General features: G+C 26.8%; 2 protein-coding genes across 2 annotated transcripts in view; both read right to left on the bottom strand.

Annotated features, from left to right (window-relative positions):
- Positions 1–1,958: 1,958 nt before the first annotated feature.
- Positions 1,959–4,452, bottom strand: LOC126899785 (EF-hand domain-containing protein D2 homolog). Its single transcript, XM_050674982.1, has 3 exons — positions 4,253–4,452; positions 3,692–3,839; positions 1,959–2,214 (listed from the first exon to the last, which is right to left on the bottom strand). Exons 1-3 carry the CDS (start codon positions 4,351–4,353, stop codon positions 2,056–2,058), a joined length of 408 nt encoding a protein of 135 aa, XP_050530939.1. The 5' UTR covers positions 4,354–4,452; the 3' UTR covers positions 1,959–2,055.
- A 1,353-nt stretch (positions 4,453–5,805) lies between these two features.
- Positions 5,806–16,602, bottom strand: part of LOC126899749 (nephrin) — a 208,134-nt gene continuing 197,337 nt past the window's right edge. Inside the window, exons 7-14 of the mRNA XM_050674909.1 lie at positions 16,126–16,288; positions 13,476–13,606; positions 11,543–11,702; positions 10,941–11,324; positions 9,930–10,292; positions 9,182–9,487; positions 8,828–9,000; positions 5,806–8,347 (exon numbers count right to left, since the gene is read on the bottom strand). Coding sequence (XP_050530866.1) covers positions 8,186–8,347; positions 8,828–9,000; positions 9,182–9,487; positions 9,930–10,292; positions 10,941–11,324; positions 11,543–11,702; positions 13,476–13,606; positions 16,126–16,288 — 1,842 coding nt within the window. The 3' untranslated portion in view covers positions 5,806–8,185. The remainder of the gene's footprint in view (positions 8,348–8,827; positions 9,001–9,181; positions 9,488–9,929; positions 10,293–10,940; positions 11,325–11,542; positions 11,703–13,475; positions 13,607–16,125; positions 16,289–16,602) is intronic.

The following is a 16,602-nucleotide window of genomic DNA, read 5'->3' as shown; positions in this document are numbered from 1 at the left end:
AAACGTCAGGTCTTTTCGGTGAAACATCCTTATCATCTGATGGATTCCTTCAAAAATCAAGTATTGTATCCTAAACTTCCACTTGACACGATCACCCACATTATCTACGTTCACATCAGCCGTCCTCATATCGTATTCAATTACATTCCTCCATTTTTCCTCCATCTCTTTTTTGGTCTTCCTCTACCTCTTCTTCCTTCAACATTAATTTTTATAACTGTTCTTACCGTTACTTACTTGTGGTTCTGAAAGCACTCTGTAACAATCAGGTGAATTCAAACTTTGTCCTTGAATGCAGGGAAACTTTCGAATCACAATCGATATTTAACAAAGTTACACTAGCGTAGATACCAAGACACAACGGTGTCATTTGAAATGTAAAAGCTGACTTTCTAGTTATAAAAGGAGCAGAGAACACCTATGTTGGCCAGAACCAATGGTAGGACTCGTAGAGCAATTGACCAAAGCGCTACCCAAGAAAAAAAAAATACTGAAACTAAACTGTAGATCTAATTCTTTTTCTTCCTCGCCTTAATCCCAACTACTTGGGGTGGACCACCCTTATCATAAACTTCCGATTGACACGAAAACTCGTGTCCTAAACTCCCACATCATCTACGCTCACATCAGCTGTTGTCAAATCGCATTCAATAGTATCCCTCCATCTCTTTATGGTCTTCCTTTACCTCTTCTTCCTTCAACATTCATTTCTATAACTGTTCTTACAGCTTCCGATTCCTCTCTCCTCATAACATGCCCAAACCATTTAAGTTTATTTTCTTTCATATTATCTACAATTTACGTTACACCTATACTCCCACTTATATGTTAGTTCCTCATCCTATCTTTTCTAGTCACTCCACTCATTTATCTAAGCATTCTCATCTCTGCTACACTTATTCTCTGCTCTACTTTTTTGTCAACTGTCCCATACTCTGAACTATACATCATAGCTGGTCAGACTACAGTCTTTTAGAGTTCATCTTTCAACCTCATTGAAATTCTTTTATCACGTAACACATCAGATGCTTCTCTCCACTTTAACCACCCGCACTTGATCCTGTGTCTTACATCCTCGTTAATACCACTGCTTTTTTTCACAACTGATTCTAAATGCTTAAAACTTTCCATCTCTCCTATCACGTCCTCGCCTATTGTCACTGGTCTCCTTATTTGATCTACCTCGTGTTCTCCTTTGTTAACTCGTACTCTATGTACTCTGTCTTACTCCTACTTATTCTTAATCCCTTTCCTTTGAGAACTAATCTCCACACCTCTATACTTTGATTAATTTCCTCCCTATTTTCTCCTAATAACACTATACTGTTAGCAAACAACATTCACCACGTTACCTCTCCTTGTATTTCTCCAGTAATTTCATCTTGTAGTACACTTCTAATGGTTTAATTTAATATAGTTTAGAAGTTGTCAGATTTTCTGGACTATTTTCAAAAATTGATTTGAAAATATTTTTTTACATATGTGGATTTCTTTTTGAAATCTTTCTTTTACTTAGGTTTATAAAATTTTCAGAAAAAGTATACCAAATTAAAATTTATTGTCTCAATTATACTCTATTAGAATCGTATTCTGATCAGTGGTTTTTTTTTTATGACTAAGTTTTAAAAGGTAAAAAAAAATGTTTGAAAATGCCGTATTTGGCATAATTTTGAGATATTTTTTTTAATTTTCGGCGATAATAAGTTTAACTAAATTAAAATCGGGGTTTTTTGACATAATGATCATTAAAATTGGTCCAGTTAGTGCTGAGAATTTTCATGGTTAGGTATAAAAAAAAACACACTCCATTACAAAACCAATACCTTCTCAGCTTTGCATTAAAGTTAAAAAGTAATGCAAAGTATTTGCTGGACCAAAAGTTCTTAGATTTGTTAAAACATCATTGATTACATATTTACTTTTAAAATATTTTATTTTATTTTTTATTTTCATATTAACACATGTTATATAATAATAAAACTAATGATAAAAAATATGTTTATATAATAATGATTTTTAAAATATTATTTTTTAATTTGCATTTTTACTTTAACATTAATAAACATGTTTATTACGACGTAATTCTGGTTGTGGTTGTTTAGCTTCGAAGTACTTTTTTGCTCCTTTTACTCCCACACGACCAACATCAATTTCTGGTAACGAGCACAAAATATGGCGAGCCCACTCGGCATTTTTTCTTTGAGTTATTAGAAACTGTTACAACCAGTTATAAATTAATACATTTTAATTTACAAAATAAAGTTAAATTTCTTTAAAACTTTGATAATTAATAGTAATTATTATTGACATGACCACGGCGTTGTCACCCGTTTGACACCCCGTGGTCGTGTCAGCTCCTTCTCAGCCACCGCTCCAATGTAAACTGGACCGTTACACACACGCGTTATTGACATGGTGTTAAGTCCAATAAATGCCTAGCGTCGAATACCCCCCGCAATAATATATTTATATTTTCGAACAACTGTTTTACTTCGCTTTACCATAAGTCATCAGCATTTTTTTCATATTAAAGACATTATTAGTACTTTTGTTTATTTTTGTTTTACTACCTTGATCTAATAAATAGGGTTTCGTAAGTTTGATACACATAAGTATAATTAATTAAAAAATATTTAATATTACAATCTTTTTGTTAATCAAAGCATAAGAACAAATATGTGGTTGTTTTTGTTACTTAGTACTTATAAATGAATAACACAAACGTATTGAAATATTAAACGTGGATTCCTTATATTTTTATAAATAGAACTTTCTATTATTTAGATGAGTAATGACATTCATTATTCATGCCATTATTTGTTTTACAATTTATACTGGTGCGAACTTTCATTAAATTAGATAATTTTTTACAATTACTGTGAGGAGAGAGTAGACGATTGTGTCCTTTTAAGAAAAATGCGCAATAATAAGTGTACCAATAAAAATTAACTATTGATTTATAGGCTGAAAGATAATATTACCGATATTTTATGTTTTACGTTTTTCAGTATTCAAACGTTATTGATAATTTTTTTACCTTAATAGAAATTAACCCGTAATTTCTCAGTTATGAGAATTTCCCTTGCATAGTTTTCGTTTTCTGTTAAGTTTTGTTTTTTATTTCAATTTGATTGTAGCTATGTTTGATGTTTTGAATTTTGTTTAATTTTTTTTCATTATTCACTATTTTTTATGTTTTACGAATCCAATAGTTTTTTGGTAGTTATAACGTTATAACTATAACGCTATGAAAACCGTTTCTAAAGCGTTATCTATGAAAACGGTTTAAAGCTTTGCCTGTGAGCAAGTAATAGATTACTAGATAAATAGATTTAAAAAAAGAAAATACACCTAATAAAAGGGACATTCCTAATGTACTTAAAAAAATTGTACTGATTTATCCATTTTTCAAAAAGTTATGATAGATTAAAGTAAAAAAATGTTAAAAATATTAAATTTTGGGTGAAATGCATATTTACTAGAAATAAAAGGTAGGTATTTTAATGTCTTCAATTAGATACCATTTGTGATCTATATAATTAGTATAATGAGAGATGAAAATAAGTGATATCTGATACACACACACAAAAAATTAAACACATCATAGTAAAATAATTTTAAAAGTTTATAAAATATAAATTATTTTTCAACTTCGCATCGAAGCGAAAACATAAATGATCGTTTACATTACCTCGCGAAAACTTAATTTCCCATCACTATCTTCATCTGCATCTTGTATAAGTCTTATGATAGCCGAGTGAGTCCAAGGAACACCTCTTAACATCATCATACTCTTTAGTTCATCAATGTCTAAATATCCATCATTGTTTGTATCGAATCTTATCCATTTTCATTTTAATTAAAAAAAATAAATAACATAATAAAAATTTCTTATTCGATTAAAAAAAACCTTGTATTATTTTTAAAAACATATGTGTTTAAAATCAAAGAAATAAAATGAGTTTTTATTCATAGTACATTTAGTAGACTAGGAAGCAAGTTCATATAATTGTCATAACCTCGAGGGTTTTGACAATTTCATTATTTTGTCATTTATTAACTTCAGATATTAAATAATGATTATTTTTTTTTGGTATAAAATTAAAATAAAACTAGTTAGGCTAATAATCTTGTGGTTTAAGCCGTATAAAAATAAAATTGGTTAATTAATTTAAAAAAGTTTAAAAACTAATATTTTTTTGTGTTTAAGAAATTATATAATTATATACTTCGATAGATTATATTTCTTTACCTGGAAAAAGTTTTTTCGTATCGCCTTATGAGATTGGGTGATAACTCAGGAAACTCTTTTAAGAGTTTCTGTTGTTGGTAATACGAAAGACATGAATACATTGTCTGATGTTTTAATCAATAAAGTTAATTTTTATTTAAATTGTTTCTTTTGTATTATTTAGAAAACAAAATTAGAATGATTTTAGGTATTTATTCAACTATGTTGTGTGTTAACTTTTATAGATAACACAACCGGATATGAACTAGGACAAACATGACTATTCATTTTTTTATTTTTACGAATTGCGCATTTATGTCTTCTTTTGAATTACATGGTGATTTAGATATCCTCGACCTTGTTATTTTAGTTAGAATTAGTTCCAGTTTTGTCATAGTAAATACTGATTTTGTTTTAAAATTTCAGTAGTGAAAACTAAATTGATACTGCTAACTTATTTAAATTAAAGTAATTATTTTTTTACTTTGGCTCATTACCACACAAAAGATTTTTTAATAGGCAGGGGATTAAGACTATTTTTTGCTTGTCACTTACTCTTACTATCATCAAAGTAATATACTATTTATAATTATTATTATAAATAATACAGCCAATGAGTGTACCTATTAATTTGTCAAACCTCCCTCTGAAAATAATTGCTTAGTTATGTAATTGTAAGTAATTTTCGTTAACAGAAAATTTCTTATTGACAATTCTTATATATTTATTAAAAATTGATAAATGTTGATTTTATTTTACAAAATTTATCTTTTTACTACTAAAAATTATTATAAATAACTAATTAAATATTCAATTAAAAAATACACTAAGTAAAGAAGTAAATTTTCACGTTTATTCGAGTAAAACAATTTTATATAGATTTAAAGTAAATACATTTTGTACATCCATAAATTTAAATCAAATTACATTAAAGTATATAGTAAGGTATATAACTATAGTTATATAGTTTAAATTTAGAATAGATCAATAGAACATTTTTAATTATGTTTATGAGTTTGTATAAGAATATGAAAATTAACAAAATTTGATCGATGCATACATTTATTAAAAAAAAAACGAATAAATAAATTTAATAATTTAATAAAAATGTAATATATATCTTATGTGTACATTGTATGATGTTAAATAACAAGTAATGTACCTGAACGAAATGAAACTATTGAATGTTACAATTTATAAAAACAAATGTAATAATTAAAAAAATAAAATTTGTTATCATTTAAAGTTGACCGGTGTTATTTTGTCTAAAACATTTAAAGAAAAAAAATTCATAAAATTTTAAAATGGTAAATTTTTATATCATTATAAATAAATTTGTATACTTATGTATGTTTTAATACGTTTTTTCAAAGGAATATTTTTAAATAAATAATAAAATTTTCAAATGAAATTGTTAGTATTTAAATAAAATGTTACAAATAAATACAATCACTTTTAGTATAGGCGTAGCAGGAGAAAACAATATATTTGGCCACATATTGAAAAATACTTTTTAAATTAATAAAATAAAATTAAACTATAACTATAATTATTTATGAAATTTTGTNTAAAATAAAATTAAACTATAACTATAATTATTTATGAAATTTTGTGTTTTCCTTTTATCAAACATTTCTGCTTATAGATTTTCTTATACACAGAGAGCAAGAAATGTTTAAATTACTAATTAAATATTTTTTTTAATAATGAATTACAAGCATTGTTTCTAGATAACAATAAAATCATTTTGGAAAGTGGATCTTTACATGTACATTCAGAGCAATTAAATTTTTATAATTATTAATTATTACTTGAAATGATTTTTAATATATTGTTTGGATTTTGTATTTATTGTTTAAAAAGTTCTATTTGGATTAAATATATAATTGCATATTGAATAAAACGATGTCCAGTGATTGTTGTATAATATGTTTTAGTGAAATTTAAGTCTTAATGATTTCCCATTGAATGGTAATGTTTGATTTATTTTTTTTCAACTTCTGAGAATTGGTTATTTGTATCACCAATTGCATGGTTTTTGTTTTAGAATCGTATATTATTTTAAAATTGAAATATACGCCTTTGCTTAAAAAGGAGTTTTGGAATTTGTATTTAGCTAGAATTATATTTTACAGATAATAATTATCAATTATTAATTTAGTTGTTTATATGAAACAGTTATTAGGACATTTTCCAAAATGTATACAAAGAAATAACTAGTAACTTATTGTATTTATATAATATGTACATTTTAAGTTATTTTATTAGAATCGTTATTTAAATTTTCAAATTTATTTTGACTAAATTTACCAATATATTTTACAGGTAACTCATTGTGGTTGTCACTATGGACAATATATATATATCAAATAAACCTCTATAATAAATGCAATAGTAATAATTGAATACCTTAAATACATTAAAACTAATACAATTTGTTTCTTTCGGCATTGCCCAATAACATTAAAAACAACATTTTAAAACCACAATTTATCTTTAACAGTATTTTCTAGATGTTAATTGAATTATTAAAACAATATTTTTAAGCAAAACCTTTATATTAGACGCTTTTTAATAAATTAAATATCAGGGACCAAATTCATGGGTAAAGCGTTTCTCAAGTTTCAATTACTAATATCAGTGTAGTCACGAGTTAAATTTTAATATAGATCACTATTATGATCGATCCTTGAATTATTGCAGACTAGGTACTCAATTTTTTTTTTTATATTTATACTTAATAAATTAAATATAGCATGACTTAAAAATAAAAAGGGTCTGTATCGCTATTTAAACAATAAGTAAATATATACAGAATGCTAAGTAAGTAAGGAAACAGGTAATGAGAATAAACAATGAAAACAATAGAATTCCGTTTCCTTATTTACTGAACACCTATAATTGTGCACCTGTCCACTCATACACACGCCAGTATTGTATATTATATCAAATTTTAAGCTATTACAGAAAATATAAGTACTGAATGAAATTCTAAATTTTAACAATTTTATTTTTTAAAAAATGAATTCTTTCGAAAATCAAAATGTGTTATAAAATTTCTTATAAAAATTATCAATTTCTTATTAATATACAATTTAGGTTGTAGGATCGATCAATAAAAAATAAGTTTGATTTATTAAAAATGTTATCTTTAAATGAGGGTTATTGATTTTTTATGTACCTATTTCTTTAAAAAAACATTGCTATTATATTATTCGTTTTATTCTACAACATCCGAACATTTATTTTAGAAATACAGATGTATAGCTTATTATTAGCCATAACAGTGTTTTATTTAATAGTTCTATTTAAGATTTTGTTACTTCTTAAAAGAATATTTATGGACTTCATTCTTCTTCACTTTCAAATGTTCCGTTTATAACGACTCAATTAAAGAGATGATTAATCATAAATTAAAAAATACAATAAAATATTGTAAGTTGATAGAATACAATTTGTAACAAAACAATTTATTTTAATTAGAATAGTTAGCAAATGAGTAGTTAAACGTTTTAACGAGTTTTTATGTTATTAAGATTGGACCTTCACTGTATTAAGGAATTGAACTCAAGTATCTCAAGTCTAAACAGATACATAAAATTGAACCGTAGGATCAGTCTCCTCCCCTGAAATGATGTTAAATACATGTCTACGTCCGAATAAATACTTAAATTTAAATTAGATTTTTTAAATTTATAGGCAGTTAAAAACTATAAATAATTTACAAATATTACAATTTTACATTTTTTGACTATACAAAACAAGTATAAAACAAGGAGATATTTACATAATAAATTAACAAATATTTATATACAATGCATAAATGTGTAAAATTAATTTGAAAATAACATTAATGAAAATTGTAAAAACTTTTGTTTATGTAAACAGAGTATTTGTATACGGTATACAAAATTAAAAATAATGTAAATTACTACTAATGCGATCTACTTTAGCTTATACACAGCTTTCCTGTTGACTAGACATTAATGGAGTTCTAACGGTTACAATTTCTCTTTGATGATATGGAGGTATCCGTGACGTTATCGCTGTTGTTGATATGCGCTGATCAGCTCTATAACTATTATTGTTATAGCTGACTGACACATTGGCATCCACCTATGAATATTAAGCAGTATATTTTGTAATTAAATTTATTTATTTTCAAGAAAGTGTTATTACTGCAGTGGTATTTTGAAAGGGAATACATGATTTAAACTTTTCAGCCATTTTGTTAATTTAATACAATTAATAAAATTCAAACATGCATTAAAAAGTAATTTCTCAAAATCAATTGTTATTCGTTAATGTTTAATTTAATAAATAAATTATCGGATTAATTGAAATAAATCAGAGTTATTGAATTTGATTTATTACTTTGATCTATAATTCGAATAATTATTTCTAAGTTTTGAACAACCATCTTGAAAAAAAACAAGTATTATCCAGTAATTGTCGACGAAAAAAAATGTAAATATTTTTAAGTGTAACGAGTAGTAATAATGCATTATATGATCAGATTAGAGCATACTAAACGTATAGTACAGGCTTCTGTGTACATATTTTATCATAACGCCACTGCTAAATTGTATGTCTTACATGTCGTAGTGAACTAATAGACTGCCGCGACGTTCCACCATCGACTTGTGTTGTAGGATAACCACACCTGTCATCGTCTGATGTTTCAGCTTCTAATTCTTCATCATTGATATCCATATTTGTGTTCGTTTGTTGTTGGACTACTTGGTATCCAATGTTGTTTCGATTAGAACCTATAAAATAATTATGTGTTAAAATATTTGTTTAAAAAGTATTTAGTATTACATTTAATTTATTATTTGTCTTAAAATTAAATAATTATTGTTCTCTAACATTTTACTTTATAACTCAATATTTTTAACTCGCAACAAAATACGCATATTACATTGATTGTGAACAATTTTTTCTACTTACTTTTGTTTTTGGTAGGTGGTATAAGGTCTGGATTTTTATCCGGGTCTAATGATGCTGAAATTTTTTTATCAGATTTTTGCTTACACACCGCAATAACTGCAGATCCTCCATTTCCATCTAATATACAGCCATTGTTGCCACATAAATTTTGACGCCGTTGTATACTGTGCCTATATGATCGCATTCGTATGGCGCACATAACAACTGATGCTATCGCAGCTGCTACGATAGTGATACCAATTAGTGTGGCAACTATAGGCGTCAAGCGAAATCGTTTTCCAGTACCTATGCCAGCAACAGATGAACCTAAAAAAATTCACTATGTTAAAAATGATAAAAGTAAATGGATTAGGCAGTTATTGTTTCATTTTAAGAAAAAAATTAGGATTTCAGTTAGATAAATAATTTTAAATAGTGATACAGGAAATAAATATTAATAGGATATCTTGGAAGAGGAAGTGACTTTATTTTCTAATTACTTGCAACCAAAATTAAAATATGTTGAAGTTATAATTACAACCATAATTCGAATAGTTGTCATTTATACAAATCAGAATTTAATAAATATAAAAAATAAATACCCTGATAGCAATTAAAAAAAATGTTACAAACATATTTATATAATATAATTTTAGAAAAAAATGCTATCAGAGTAAATTATAATAAAATGAAATATCAAAGATTTATTAACATAAAGTATTTACTTTTATACTAACTTAAAATACATCAAATTAATACGAATTCTTACCAGAAGTAGTTTGTTTGTCAGCAGCGTTAAGCGTGTAGGCTGTTAGCCATGTACGTTCACTGGTACCCTTGGAGTTATGTGCGTAAACAGCTAACCGCAATCCAATAGCTGGAGATAATTGCCTAAGAGTAAAATCTGGTTCGTCAGAAGATATGTTAGCTAACAAAGGAGGAGCAGGTCCATCAGCTGCAACAAACGGTCCATCACCAATTACTGCTGCTAGATCGCCCTCTTCGCCGGTATCGTACGCTTCTAGTATAAATTTTTGCTTTACGCCACCATCAAATCCTTGAGAACACCAAACTCTCAAAGAAAACGGGGTTTGTTCACCGTATGTACAGTTAAATGGTGGTTCGGGTTTTACTATTAATGATAAATGTGTTATTAATGTATGATAAAAAAATCGTGTAGTTTAAAATTTTAAAACAACGTACAATAAAATTATTATTACGACTGGGCTGATATCTAATAATCCGATATTTACTGTTGATAATAAACCGATAACCCATAACCGATGACTATACATTTTAATAATTAAAATAAAAATACGTCATTAATACAATAATCAAACAGAATCTTCAGAATACATCATTAAATGTATTTATAGCCATTTCAGCCAGTTATTGTCCTAAATAATCATCTTGATTATCGGATGTTAATACAATTTTTTATGATATTTGGTATAAATATCGAATAAAAAAACCACAATAATCCGATATCGGCTGATATTTAATATTGGCCCAGCCCTAATTTTTATAATTATACATAAATTCATTTAAAACTAATCCAATAAATCAGTTAATAACTTATAAGATACTTTTAATACTCTAATAATTTATTAAAAAATTTTAATTTATTTCAATATACGGATAAATTGATTGTAATGTGTTAATTTTAATCATGTTGTAAAATAGATGAAATATTTTACTGAAAAGACCTGTGGTCATTTGTAGAAGATTGAGAATACGAATATATTTCCAATAAAACAAGGATAAATAATACGGTACTCACCAGCTGCTATGACGTGGAAGACACAAGGTTCTAACTGCTGCCCGGCGGAATTCGAAGCTCGACAAGTGACTGTCCCGTAGTCACCATCGCTTACGCCGCCATTTCCACCAACGCCGGAAGAGGGTGACGATGGACTGTAGGTAAGCACAGATGACATGCGGCTTTTTCTTATAGCATTAGTTTCCATTGCAGTACTGCCAGAACGCGACTGTTGCAACAAAATATCATTGCTTCCCACATCCGATGCTATAGCTCCTGTACGGTTAAAAGTCCACTTAAATTCATCAGGAGGAGGGTATGCGTCAACTTCACATAAAATTTCTGTATTTTCATTACGGGCAATACCATACGTCAACTTTTGATTGATCTTGCATATCGGTTTGTCTGTTATCAATGCAATGCAAAAAAAAAAAAATGATTACTATAGAAGCCATCTAAAGGTTTTTTTTGTCCAAAACTAGTTTATTGACTAAATGATGATCTTTAGTGCATTTAAAAATGAAATTGAAATCTTTAATTATAGATTGAAAACTTTAGTCTATTTTAATGAAATATAAATATAAAATATTAAAAAAAAAAAATTAACTATAAACGAGTCTTACACATGACAGTTAGACGCACAACATTACTCTCGCCATCTCCCTCAGTATTACTAGCTAAACACGAATAGTTTCCCGCTTGTTGTCTTTTGACGTTTTGAAGTGCCATATCTTTTTGATTCATAATTACACCGCTCTTTACATTTCCTTGGACTACTTGACCCTGCATTTGTACGTTAATATTAACAAATATATTCATTAATAGTAATATGCTCATTAATTCGAGCTTTGTTTAAATTTTGTAAAGTCACTCAATGAAATGATAATATGCACAGTTATAAAAGGTTGGATGTGGAAATTTGAAAATAGTGACGAGATGAATATCACTGCAAAAGAACCCCCCCCCCGACAAAATGATAGTAGATTCTGAATGGAATTTCGTCGCTAATTCGAAATATAGCCTTAGAGTTTTCAGATTGATTTTAGCTTTTGAGGTAATCGCTAATTAGTGAAAATCAAGTAATAACGCAATTAATTGCTCATTAAAAATTTTTTTTTCAAAAAATCGCATCTAAAACTTTAATGGGTACTATTGAAGAGATACTAGCAGAATTTAATGTATATATTTCAAGTTTAAGTCGCTAAACATGGTCTATAAAGTTGATTTTGACAGTAATTTTACAAAAATCTAAGCTGAAATTATCCCAATAACTTTTTTTAACTTAAAATATAATTTTTATATGACTGATCGAAAATATTATAGATTTAAAAAATTAATTTTTTAATATCTACCATTATTAAATACTGAAATAATCATTGTTAACAGTAAAAAAATGTAAAGAGCTCAACATTTTGATATTATCACAATATTTTTATAGAAATTATCATTAAATATAAAATAAAATATATTTTAAAATAAATATGTGGCAAGATTTTTTAAAATTAATTTAAAGTTATTCGTAGAAATATATAGTATACATGTAGTTTTTATTATTATTAATTATATTAATTGTAATTTAAATTAATATAAAAATAATAGAATCGTTTTTAACAATATACACTTATAAAAAAAATGAACTTAAGTGATGTTTTATGCATAAAAATTAATAACATGAGATGCATAAATGAAATTTATCATTATATAGGATTTTCATATAAAATTGATTAAATATTGATGTATTTCATAAGTTTTTATCAAAATATTGATGAATTAAATTTAAACTCATTGAAATTTAAAAACCAATACACAATTAAATAAAATTTTCATGATAATTAAACTTTAAAATAACTTTATAAATCACATTTCAATTATTTCGTGTATCTGTACAGAAATTTGTATTAAATACATGACCAAATTGTATGATAAATTTTATTATCTATAATAATATTTTAAAATAAAAAATATTGATTACAATTAGTAAAAGGTTTTTAATATTACTTGTCTTTCAAAATCCTTTTTAGAAATTGGAAAAATTTTAATAAGAAACTCTTGATGAAATAAGAATATAAACTCTTTAATGAATAAGAAGTTTAAAAAACTTTTATCAACGCTAATATAGTATAATGTATACACATACACTTTGAAATAATTATTACAGTAATGTCCATTGAGGACAGTTAAGATGAGTGGTTTTTCTTAAGACGTTTTCCCGAGAGTCGCAATTATGAAGAAGCGCACGAGTAGTTCTTAAAAGCGCTGTTCTTTTAAGTCTCTTCATTAACATTAACGGCGATAGTGGACGGGTAGAGCGGTATAGAATCGTTTTATGCCCCTTTGTAAACCCATACATACACAAATTATACCCATTATAATAATATTTCTTATACAGTACAGCAATAATTATAATTATGCTCCTAGTGAACAACATTTTATTATTATTTTTTTATTCTTTTGATCATTTTAAGATCTTTATTCGGTTAGAATGGACAAAAACACTATTAAACACTAACTACTAAAAACACTGACTACAGGATATTAACTCAACAAAACACTTACGTTGTGCTTCCAGACTACTTTGTAGGCCGATGGATTTGCATCGATTTTGCATTCAAAATACACATCGTTACCCTCTATAATGTGAGCAGGGTTCATGTTAATGCCTAATGCCAGTTTTAATAGAGGTACATCTGAAAAGTAATAATTTTTATTACTATTCAATTTTATGTTACAAACTAGTCAATATAGCGAAAATCATCGTGCTAGGTTTTGTTGAAATATTACAAAGATGAAAAAGAGTAACGGGTGAGAAAACGATAATACCGAATACTCGAAAACGCAGTATATAAAATCCGAAACCAATACGCTAAAACGACGAAATAGTGTGTAATAATATACTTTAAACTAATTTCATTTCCATTTTAGTATTTATAAATAAACTACTTATACTTATTTTACGTTTCATTTTTGCATATATTAAGTTTTAATGTTTAAATATTCGTTTGAAGAAGTTATGTGAGTAATTTCGCCAATCATCGAATTTCCCTAACTATATTTAATATTTATTCTCGATTAAGTTTTCATATGTTATTTTTGAACACTTTAATTAGGACTAACTAGGTACTGTTTTATTTAATTATTAATTTTCTCAGATAAAAAAAATTTAAGTCTTAAATTTTACTATAATAATACTATACTATAATAAGTCATCTTGTAAAAATGAAAATAAAGTGGAGTATTTGCTCCTCATGACAAAAATAATTATTTATTTATCTATTTTCTTTTTAAGCGTTTGTAAAAAATGTAATTATTTTAATCACTATCTGAGAAAAATTGTGTAAACACCCTTACTAGGTTATTTTTAAAAATATATATAGTTCATGTATGTAATAATTTTATCATAAGAATTAGGATTAAATCCAAGAAATAATAAAAACTGATTTACATGATCCATTATAATTAATTAATCAATAAAATTGCAATATGAAAATAAGTAAAAGACAAAAAAATGTTTTATATAAAAGTTTTTTCCTTCCACTAATTTTTTAACAATAGTAATGTATTAGTTGTATTCAAATATTTATTGAAGGATTATGACTGGTAAATAAATTAATATAGGTTACTATGATATATACTGTAATGTTACAAGTAAAAATTTTAAATATTGGCTACAAAGGATGATGTTTAATGTTTAATGTTTGATAGTGGTATAAAAAAGTAGAGGGCCGCCGACCTACTTAGCGAAACATAAAGATAGACTTAAGTATTTTAGATGTAAAATAGAAAACAAAACATTGAAATCAATTTAATACTCAAGAAATAATGAGAATAGAATAATAAGGCTGTTCAGAAAAAAAAAGAGGGTAATAAAAAGCAATTCAAAGTATAGTAAAAGAGCAAACTGAGAGAAGATTGAATGAAGTAAAGACGCTTGTGTAAAGAAACCGAGTGTGTGGTATGTAAGGCAAAGTTTAACAGGTATGATGAGTTGTACGATACGCTAAGAACAAAGTAAGAGAAAACAATCTAAAGATTATCACTGTACAAGGTGTATAAAAAGCGATGATGATACGAAAAAAAAAATGATGAAATTTAGTATTATGAAAAACTATTAAATGAGGAATATCCAAAAGAGAAATTAGAGGATATCTCGTGGAACCAGGAACTGGTAGATTTAATTAGTGAGAAAAGGGTATAGCAGGCTGTGTCACCAATGAAAAAGAATAAAGCAGTAGGATCATATGAAGTACCAGTAAAAGTATAAAAAAATATTAGACGGTGTTGGCATAAGATGGTTGAAGGATCTTTTTAACAAAATCCTATTAGAATGTAAAATGCTAAAAGAATGGAGGTACCGACATTTAAAGGCAAAGGAGATATACAAGAGTGTGGAAATTATTGAGGCTTAAAGCTTATGAGTCGTAGTATGAAGATTTGGGAAAAGGTAATAAACAATAGAATAATGAGAGAAGCATCAGTTTAACCAGTTCGGTATTTTACCTGAAAAGTCAATGATTTTTTGTGTAAGTTTGGCTGAAAGGTAAGTTCTATAAGATAGTAATCAAAGATATAGTGAGGCTAGCTACAATGTAAGGTTCAGAGTATTGGGCGATTGATAAGAGAATAGAGCATATCTTCTATAAGTTCCTATCCGTTCCAGACGTTGGATATTATATTAGCTATGTTATTTCTGTCAAGTGATGCCCGAAATAGATCAATTGATGTTGTATTGTACCAGTCGCGAAGATTTTTCATTCAAGATATTCGTCTTTTTCCGACACTTCTTTTTCCTTATATCTTTCCTTGTAGTATAAGTTGGAGTATATTGTATCGTTGATTATTTCTCATAATAAGTTCAATGTATTCAAGCTTTCGAGCTTTTAATAGAGCAGATAAGGTGTATAATAGAGATAAGAATGCATAGATATATGAGTGAAGTGACTAGGAAAGATAGGTAAGGAACGAATAAAAGGAGGGAGTATAGCGTCAATCGTGGATAAGATGTGAGAAAATAGACTTAGATGTTTGATCATGTATGAGGAGTGGGGAATCGGAAGCTAGGACAACAGTTATGGAAATAAATGTTAAAGTAAGAAGAGGTAGAGGAAGACCAAAAAGGAGTTTTAATATAACAGTAAAAATGATTTTTCTGAATTTTGGGTATTAAACCTATATTTGGAAAAATTGAATAATAATATTTTCTACTTACAGTGCACATCAATTATCCAAATATCTTCTTCGGCAGCGGATGAACCATCTTGTTTCAGCTGGACCAAATCATTTTCTGCTCGACACACGATTGATTTACCGTTGTCTGATTTTGTTGGACGAAATATCAATGTTGATGAAGTTATATTGCCATCAACTGACACCTGAAATAATATAATGTAAAAATTGTTCATCTAATTTAGTCATAAAATACGGAATTAACTATTATATTCATTAACAATTTATGAATTTGCAACTAAAGTATACTTTTAATATTATTGAATTATAAATCAGCATATTTTTACATTATTTATATTTAAATTAAAAATTATTTTTTAGTTGTATAAAAGGTGATAAATCTACATAAACCAAGTAACTGATTCAAATTCTGGTATACAGAGTGATTTTTTTATCATAATCCACTCAATTACTTACATAATAATAATAATAATTTAAACATTTTTTTTATTACTATCTT

This window comes from Daktulosphaira vitifoliae, unplaced genomic scaffold, assembly GCF_025091365.1.
Source record: "Daktulosphaira vitifoliae isolate Bord-2020 unplaced genomic scaffold, ASM2509136v1 Scaffold_2, whole genome shotgun sequence".
In the NCBI taxonomy this organism is placed as follows: domain Eukaryota; kingdom Metazoa; phylum Arthropoda; class Insecta; order Hemiptera; family Phylloxeridae; genus Daktulosphaira; species Daktulosphaira vitifoliae.
This window is presented reverse-complemented; position numbering and strand designations above follow the sequence as displayed.

Coding starts and splice junctions, on each gene's coding strand:
- LOC126899785 (XM_050674982.1), bottom strand. CDS start 4,353: ATGTATTCATGTCTTTCGTATTACCAACAACAGAAACTCTTAAAAGAG. Junction 3,840..4,252: donor TACGAAAAAACTTTTTCCAG/GTAAAGAAATAT, acceptor AAAATGGATAAG/ATTCGATACAAACAATGATG. Junction 2,215..3,691: donor GGAAATTAAGTTTTCGCGAG/GTAATGTAAACG, acceptor TGGTTGTAACAG/TTTCTAATAACTCAAAGAAA.